This window comes from Henckelia pumila, unplaced genomic scaffold, assembly GCF_033568475.1.
Source record: "Henckelia pumila isolate YLH828 unplaced genomic scaffold, ASM3356847v2 CTG_80:::fragment_3, whole genome shotgun sequence".
Classification (NCBI taxonomy): Eukaryota; Viridiplantae; Streptophyta; class Magnoliopsida; order Lamiales; family Gesneriaceae; genus Henckelia; species Henckelia pumila.
The window spans coordinates 1-9,736 of NW_027331885.1; the positions used below are offsets into that span (position 1 = coordinate 1).

At 31.5% G+C, this 9,736-nt stretch overlaps 1 protein-coding gene across 1 annotated transcript; it reads right to left on the reverse strand.

Moving 5' to 3' along the window:
• Positions 1–22: 22 nt before the first annotated feature.
• On the reverse strand, positions 23–5,876 carry LOC140873874 (E4 SUMO-protein ligase PIAL2-like). The gene is made up of 12 exons (XM_073277148.1): positions 5,659–5,876; positions 4,208–4,280; positions 3,870–3,935; positions 2,681–2,746; positions 2,503–2,585; positions 1,662–1,713; positions 1,500–1,571; positions 905–972; positions 758–806; positions 585–669; positions 395–493; positions 23–214 (listed from the first exon to the last, which is right to left on the reverse strand). The coding sequence occupies exons 1-12, from the start codon at positions 5,850–5,852 to the stop codon at positions 159–161; spliced, it is 963 nt and encodes a 320-aa protein (XP_073133249.1). The 5' UTR covers positions 5,853–5,876; the 3' UTR covers positions 23–158.
• Positions 5,877–9,736: the final 3,860 nt, after the last annotated feature.

Consider the following 9,736-nt stretch of genomic DNA (forward strand, 5'->3'; position numbering starts at 1 on the left):
ACAATGTCACCAAGATCACATCACCTTTGCATTGGAAGCATAATCAACCAGCACACAATAGAAGAAACACTACGGTTCATTCAATTTGTTCTCGCGTAAATAAATCATAAATGAAGAGGAAAGAACGAAAAATTGAGTTTCAAAACAAATAATAAATATTACCTGATGGGACAGCTTAGTGGTATTCGTGATGCCCCCTCAATGATTTCAGAATCTACATTAAAAATAAATTAAAAAATTTATAAGATTATGTCTGGTGTTTGTTAAGTACAATCTAGATTATCAAGAAACAAAAACTCATCCAAGAGCTTGTTATCCAAAACAGTTGCTTTTAACAGTAAAAATATGAAAAGAATTGTGAATCAGTTGGTAATAAGTTTATTCCAAATAGCACCTGAATCCACAATTGGAGGAGCATGCTCATAATCTAGGAGAGAATTTGAATCAGGTTCTGGCACTTCACTCATGCAAGCAACTGCTATAAGATAATTTCCTACACAAAAATAAACATTTAGCAAGAATAATTGAAATTTCTGACAATAAAACCAGAATCCTGTTACAAGGAAACCCTAAGCTAACTATACCATTAAATTCACCAACAGCCTGGAGAAGATTCAACCCATTTGTCAGTAAATGAGTCAGAACTGTAGGATTTTGAGGCCCTGTATCCTGAGAAAGACAAAGCATGCGTACAACCAGAATAATTATACTCCTTCAAAAGGTGAAAATGCTTCAAATATATTAATCTTCGTCAAACCATGTAAAGACCGGTTCTCCTCTCCACGCCATGTCCATTCACGAGAAAGCTGCAGAAGAAAATACAGCAGATTTCACAAATAATACGATGAAGAGATAAACTAAATGTTCGTTCCAATGCAAAGAAAAAGAAAAAAGAACAACGTACTTCACTTTAGAGGGGCTAACGAGGCATGCAGATGTCTCAATACTATCCATTTGTCCAACAAATAACCGCTGCAAGAAAAATGAATTATCAGATCAACAAGTAATTGATCTATCCACAGTGGGTGCGATACAAGACCATTTCAGACATTTTGAATAGCACAATCTAAATCAAGATAACGAGAACGACTCCATCCACAAAGAAGTATGTAGCGTAGTAGACATTATGTAACTATTTCCTTTTTTTGTCGCAACAGAAGTTACAATCTGTAATTATCATCCAGACAATTGAAGAACATGACATTGGACAACACGCAAGTAAGCCAAAGATAACTGCAGTTGTCCTAAACAGTTAATGCAACATAATCGGTACTTAACTAGTCATTATCCCAGCTCATGTTTCAGAATCCACTCTTATAAGTTAGCGTGCATCTCATGAATTAGACTAATAGCTCCTGACATAACTTAGGAAATGAGATAAAGCACTGAAATATATCAGAAACAGCATTGCAAGCTTAAGCAAGCCCTGTTGTGAAAAGTTATCGATGCCCCAAATTCTGCAAAACTATACACTTAGAATCATGATTGGATGTGCTTACTATTTTTTCTCCGGGAGCTGACTTCGTATTCTCTGAAATCTGAAAGTCTCTCACATAAGCATCAAACCCAGGCTACAATTCAACCAAAGCGCACCAATACAATCAGCAATCATACTTATGAGAGATTAATCTTGATTATAGTAGAGAAGAGAGAGTAACAACCTTGACTTCAATGTATAGAAACAGATGACCCATTTTCATTCTTGGATAGAATCTGCACACATACACCACACAACCAATACTGTTTTAGATGCACAGTCTATTTTGTGTAACTTATAGCTATGGCTGGGAGTCAAGTGATATGGCATAGTTGATTCTCTGTTGCAGAATCATCTCTCTAGGATTCATTTTGTCCTTTCATGATTTGGTTATTATAGCTCCTCATTACTTGCAAACTTCAGGGTGCGGTCACCATTTTTTTCTTCTTTTTTTAGTGCGCTCACCATTAGGTACGTAGAAATGCAATTTTAAAGACGGGATAATTCTCGTAACTCTTGAGTAATACCAACCAAGAAACAAAACGATTAATAACACTCACTCATACTAATGTTGGCATAAAGTATGTGAAGGATATGATCATAACCCTCTATTACTTGGTGGGAAAGCCAAGTAGATAACATTTCGGTATCTTCAAAACAAAAGGAGTACAAAAATATGTTTGTTTCAAATTTCAGTCCTTCCCTTATGATGACTTAGTAATGAGAAATTCATAATTTTCTGTTAAATCAACTGACCCCCTTTTTTCCTTCACCACAACCTTTCATTTCTACAAGCAAAGAAAGAAGTCCTATCCCTCTCCCAATTCCTCCTAGCCAATAACCACCACCACCCACCAACTGACCCACCCACCGTGACTCACGAGCACAGTTGGAATCTTACAGCTCGTAAATCTCTTGAAATCGTGAAACCAGTTTGAACTGGAAAGCTATTATTATGTGATTTTTCAAGCTTCACCAGATGATTAGTCATAAAAAAACTAAAACAATGGTAATGAGTATTTTACCTTGACATGATTGAGTTGATGACCAAATTAGAACAGCCAGGTTCAGTGTTAAAATTGGACACGTTACAAAAATTGCTTGCGATCTGTGTATGCAGATAGAAAATTCAACAAAAAGTGGCCATTGTGAACCCGTCAACTAGGAAAAAAATTTGACAAACTGTAACTATTGTTAACAAACCTCATTTGCCAGATTACTCAATTCTTCAGAATCTCTATCTGAAAACCACCCAGTTTGACAAGCATTCTACCAAATAATTTGAAGTTCAAGAGAACACGACACAAGAGGATATTATTCTCCATGAGGTGAAAGTAAAATACGTAAAAAATATTTTGGTTACTTGAACATAAGAACATCTCATAAAAAAGTTGATATTTATGATAGCTAAAATTCAAGGTTGAAAATGTCACATGGGAAACTTGCATGCACATGTGAGAGTTCAGACCCTTGGCATAAATACAACAAGTTTCATCAATTCCCAAAATAACTAAATTACAATAACTAAAATGAAAAGTATGGATATTGTTGTTTGTGTGGGGTGAAGAGGAGACAAGTTCAAATTATTCTATTTCTAGGTAAGGCCAAAAAACAAATTTCTTCATAGCTATATCCAGGTAAAGGAATCCAATCATCTACTCGGGATTAATCTGTTACGAGTTAAGAGCTCCTAAAGCAAATGCATATTTAGACAAAAAAGAATTCATTCCATGACCTTATAATTGACAGCATCACCACCTATCCTTGTTCCTTCATATGCATAACACAATCACCATTTGAACATTTTTCTCAATTGTACTTCAAACTTGTGTGTGAAACTAAAACCACACAAGGAATTCAATCATCTACTTGGGATTAGTCTCTCAATAGCTCCTAAAGCAAATGTACATATAGACAAACAGAATCCATTCCATGACCTTATGGTCAACAAGATCACCAGATATCAGTGTTCCTTCGTATGCATAGCACAATCACCATTTGAACATTTCTCGGTTGTACATTAAACTTATGTGTGAAACTAAAACCACAAATGACAAAGCCATCAATAATGTTATGCAAAATTCAAAACAGAATCATTAAAATTAATCTGGTAGCGGCATTTATATAACTATCTATCTAGAAAGACAGTTGTTGTCTCTTATGAAGAGCGCTCATTATTAATGAACACATTGAATAAAACCTCAAGCTCATCCAATAAACTATATAACATGTGATATATTACTTTGCACCTGCAGAGAGTCCCACAAATGAAAGAAAAATATCACACAAGCTAAGCTTCTCACCTTGTATGACACACTTAATAATACGAAGAAGAAAACACGTTGAATCATGAAAATAGCAGGGACACCAAAATCGGTAGATACAAACTCACCTTAACAGAAATCATAAGGACCATGATGACTGCTTGCACGAGGGTATTGTGTTTCCATAGGCACACCTACCAAACACATAATAAGTGATATCAATAAAATACTGTCTCCACATGTATTTAAGCCAAAAATTGTTCCACATTCACAGACAGGGTATAGGCCACGAAAAATGTGAGAAAATCGAGCACATACAAGACAAATGCAATAAAACAAGGCCTTCTTCATACAGTCTTAACTATACATGTTTACCCAAAGAAAACAAAATGATAGCACAAATCTATGAAAACTACCAAAAATCAGCCACATGGAAAAAATGAAAAATATGAAACCATCACATCACCTTCTTTAATAGTGAAGGCAGCTCCACGGCTCTGTTTGGAACTTCATTGTTTGCCATGGCAAAATCAATTTGTCTGTATTTGCCGAAAAGAAAAAAGAAAGGATGAGCATCATCACAATTACATACAAACTATTAGCTGAGAAATCAAACCAGTAATAGGGATTTTTAAATATTCATATAAGAACGAGAACTAGCAACATAAACTAAAGATTTGTAACTGATGTTTCTTCCTCTTCAATGCCTTCATAGAAACACTCAAAAGCGATACAAGATGAACAAATTTATTAGAAAATGTTACTAAACAAGCATGATTGTAGATTGCTTCCTTATACAAAAATGAACGATTGTGAACCAACAGAGGGCCGTGGAACATCGAGAATTTACACCCCTGGTAGTTTATAATCAGACAATCCGAGGATAAACCAAAAATTGTAATGAAAAAATGCTGAACCACAAGCAAAAAATTACATAAAAGCTTCACTTCCTAAAGTAAAAGCATATCTAAAGCCAAATCATAAATTAAACAAAATTTGGGGTTTTAAGAAATCAATCATGCAAATGATCCAGATTCAAGACTTAAACAACCATTTATCAGCCGAGGCAAGAAGTTATTAAAAAACTACGTATTTCTTAAGTCAAGATCCTACATATTCCTAACATTTTCCCCCAGTTTATACTTACAAAAGTTTTGTTACAAACTGAACACATGCATTCCCAAAATCAGAAGATTTAATTCCTGGTTTCTTATTGTCCAGGAAATCATGCTCACCTCTGCTACACATTTTTATTATGCACACACAATTGCATGGCAGGAAGCCATTCAACCGGAAAGAAAGATATAAAAAGGAAAGCAGGAGAATGGTAGACAATTGAAAGTTATCACATGCAACCATGTGTTGCCTTAAAGACAGACAATAGTCGGACTAAACTAAGAGCATCCAAGTCTTTTGGTCAATAATAAGAGTAACAACCCAACAAAAAATTAAGTGAATACAATCCAGTGACACAAAGACTATAGAAACCGCTAAACCAAATTCCAACCTATCACATCATATACAGAAGTAACAGAACACAGAAGCAGTTCACCAAACTATTCAAGAAGAGTCAGAAGCCAAAATAACTCCAAAGGAGTTGTGTTGACAACTTTCATACATACCCAGCCAACTGAATTAGTTACTTAGATTTATCCAATAACGCCCAATTCCGAGACCAACTAAACATAAACTACAGAGTCCAAACGTTCAAGGAATAAAAATAACGTCATGTCCTGGGCACCTGTGATCACAATACACATCACATGCACGAATCCCAAGTACGGAGGGATATCAAGGTATGGTAAAAATAAAAATAAAAAATAAATAAACCACTGCTATGGTTCACAGACTCGCAGCCAGACAAGAGAAAGCATCAATATGGACTACAGAGAAAAGACCAAAATTCGCAAATATTGCCTGGACAGGGAAAGGCAGAGGCTAAACAACTCGGCGGTGCGTACGTAGCCGCGAACTTGAAGAGACAGGCCATCAATAATCTCCGAAATGCAGGAGTTCAACTCTAAAGAAGCGACTGAGCCATTTCTCAGCGCCATTCCACCAACTCCGCCGTTCAATTCTTCGCCGGGGAGCCCCGCCAGCGTCGCCGCCATTCTGCTGCTTCCGTCAGCGTTGTCGTCCTGGAATTTGAAAAGAGGGAGGTTATCAACTTTATTTATTGTTTATATTTATTTCAAAACTGACGTTTGTCGGTCAATTGTTTTCTTTCAATTCAATTCAATTCAAAAAATATATCTTTGTTTAAAAAAAATTATAGTAATTATTATTTATTTATTTTGAAAATTCACCATCCGGTTTTCTATTTTTAAGGTGTCAATTAATTAATTTTAACGCGTAATGCATGAGCAGGATGTACATTTTTATTGTTGAGAAATATAATAAATACATACTATTCTTCCTAAAAATAACAATATATAATCAAGTGGACATGTAATCTTACATAAATCAATAATTTGATAATAAGTTTCACAACAAAATAAAACAAAACTGATACTAAATGTAATAATGTATGAGTTTACTGCTAAATTAAAATAATTTTATTGTGAGTTTGCAATAATTTACATTCAAATAGTAATAACAATTATGTTATCATGGTGCAATGTGTCGTTAAAATTATTGAATTGATTATGATGATTTTTAATAAAATATTGAAAAAAAAATTATATTTTTAATAGTTGAATGTGATAAAGTGGTCGAGCAATTAGTTAACATAGTGGCATAATCAATTCTTTGAGTAGCTTAGGTGTACCGTTTGGTTTGAGTGATAAGATAAATAATACATGGATAAATAATGTATTGTAATAAAAATAAATAAGAAATGATAGTTATTATAGTATTGGATTTGATTGATTAAATATTATATTAAAAAGTTAAATTACTATTTTATCCTTTTAAATATATATATAATATAAAATAATATTATTTATAAGGGATAAGATAATAATTTAAATTAAATGATTTGATTGATGTAAGATAAATTATTGATGATTTGATTGATGTAAAATTAATAATTAATAGATGGATAAATAATATGTCGAAAAGAACGCGAAATTGAATGAGATAAGTTATACATAAATAAATAATAATGGCTACCAAACGGTGCCTAGGAGTACAATAATATGAACTTTAAAGTTGACCCGTTTTCCGAAATTTACTCACTCCCATGATGATATTATATTTTAAGCCAATTTATTATATATTTTTTAACTAACTTTTATTTTTAAATGCTAAAATGTCCTACATAAATGTTCGAAATGTATTTATATTAATTCACTGCTTAGACAACACATATTAATGTTAAATTTTCTTTATTAAATAATTTGTTCTTCTAATATTTTTATTTTTAAAAAAAAACCATTTTTCTCTATTTTTCTATGGAAGAGCGATTTTTGCTAAAATAATATATAATGTGATGAATTTTCACCAACTTCTTTGGTAGAAAGTGTCCTATACGATTATTCAAAAAAAAACAAAAAAAAAGTCCCGTATGGAAATATATAAAATCAAATTTACCACATATATCACAATTTATTTTAGGAGAAAAATATATATTTAAAAAAATAGAGAAAAGAAAGTTGAAAAGAGGGGCGCGGTCTAGTCAAAGTGATGACTAAAATTGGGCACTGGCGCTTTACTGCCAGTGAAAATGCAAAAGTGAGATCATATCTTTTTTTAAGAGAAAGTGAGCTGAAATCTTAAGAAGTATAAATATTATATGCAAAAAAAGGTCCAAATGGGGCTGGAGTCAAACCGTCGACTATCGAGTATTGAATAATTGAATAACCTGGTCCACAAAAATTTTGTGAGGTATAAATTTTAATAAATTAATTAATATATTCGACGTGAAAATTTAAAATGAATGATACTTTTTTCCCGGAAGTGAAACTGATGATTTCCTGAAATCGTTAGGTGGTTGTACTTGTACCATAAAAACTGCAATTATGTTTGTTATTTTGGGATAGACGGGGATAGTTGGTCATATCACATATCAAAATAATTAGGAATGTAAACGAGTTGAGCCGAGTCGAGTCGAACTTTTGAATGTTCAAGCTCGATTCATTTATAATCGAGCCGAGCCCAAGCTTATTTAACGAATATATTCATGGCTCACGAGCTTATTCGAGCTTTTATCGAGCCTAAACGAGCTTAATATATTTAAATTATAAATTTAAATATTCATTAAATTAATTAAAAACTAAATTATATATTTGAAAAAAATATAATATTATTATTAAAATTTGTAATTTTATTCTAATAAATTAATTTTTATAGATTTTTCAATATTTTTCATAATTAAAGTGTAAATTTATAAATTAAATATCAATACTATTACTTTTTCGTCTAAGAGATGACGTACGAGCTTGTTAACGAGCCTGTTCACGAGCTAACGAGCCTGTTAACGAGCCGAATATTGTAAAGTTCGAGCTTGGTTCCTTTGCCTTAACGAGCCTCATTAAACGAGCTCGAACGAGTTTTTAACAAGTCGAGCCCCGAATCAGGGACGGAACCAGGATTTGTTTTTAAGGGGGGCTAAATTTTACGTGCAGAAAATTTATAGAACAAATATTGCAAAAATATCTACTATACATATATATTAAGAAATATTTTAGTCTCTAAATTTATATATCGTTAGTTTTTCCTAAATTTTTTAATGTATCAAATATCAATATCATAATAATGATATAAAAACTAAAATTTATTATGTTAGTTTCCTAAAATTAATAGAGAATATTATATTATATTATATTAATTTGTTTAAAAAAAAGATTAAGCACGTGAGGTTTACCAATGAATATTTTTTTGTTATTTGTTAATCAATTATATTGAAATTGTTATTCATTAGATTAGAAAATTACTACTTCACTATCTTGTTGTGCTATAATAATTAGAAATTATTAATTTATTTCTCGTAAAATTTACTATTATAAATTAAAGTTATATTATTATATAATTTACTATTTATCACAATATAATTGCTAGACTTTGAAATTTATAAAACTCAATTTGAAATTGTATTTGGCCCATATCAAACAATGGGAAAGCTCATGAAGAAGAAAAATAAAGCATTTCTATATATTTTATCAAATCGGACTCTAAGACACATAAATATATATGAATATATATATGGGCTAAAGGTTGGAGCTAGACTGGGCTAAAGCCCAGCCTAGCCCCAACAGTAGGTCCGTCCCTGCCCCGAATAGCTCGCAAATTGTTCGGCTCATTTACATCCCTAAAAATAATTATTATCAATGACTTTTTGAGTTTACAAAAATAGTAGCAATTTGAGGCATACACGTCCTTGTGATTTTTTTTTAAAAAAATGTTGAAATTTATCAATGTTGGATATTCAATCAAAGTCCCATATGAAAATATCATTGGTTGATATATAGAATGATATCAATGGTACGAGCCTTTTTAGGTGAAGTTCAAAAGGCAGAACCGTGAGAATTTATGCCAAAGTAGATGATTATATCATTGTGGAGATATTCGAGTTCCGTCAATCTAACAGTTAAAATGATATGACCATTTTTTTTACTTAAAATCTATATATATATAATAACTGAGTTTTTGCTAAATATAGTAAAATTCCGCCAAAAACTTTTAGCTAAAACAGGAAACAAATTTTATTTAATTTTATTTATATGTTTAATGCACCGAAATTCATTTTAAATATTACTTATTTAGAAATAGTTTTCATTTTAATATATATCTATATATATAATGCACAAATATAATTGATTCAAATTAACTTACTTTATAATAATTTGATTTGCCAAAAACTTACGATTAAATTGGTAGATATTAATTAATACTATAAATATAATAATAAATCAATTTTCAATTTAAAATTTGTTTAATCACTTTATACAAATATAATTAATTATTTGAGTTCATATATATTTCAAAATCTCTTACAATACTATAAATAATAATGTACAAATGTATTATATAACAATTTCTTTCATTTAGTATTTGC

What these genes read in the sequence shown, in the direction of transcription:
- LOC140873874 (XM_073277148.1), bottom strand. Translation starts at nt 5,852, where the DNA reads ATGGCGGCGACGCTGGCGGGGCTCCCCGGCGAAGAATTGAACGGCGGA. An exon ending in TGAGTAATCTGGCAAATGAG is followed by an intron (nt 2,586 to 2,680) that starts GTTTGTTAACAA and finishes CTGCATACACAG; the next exon opens with ATCGCAAGCAATTTTTGTAA. An exon ending in CAGCTCCCGGAGAAAAAATA is followed by an intron (nt 973 to 1,499) that starts GTAAGCACATCC and finishes TTTTTCTTGCAG; the next exon opens with CGGTTATTTGTTGGACAAAT.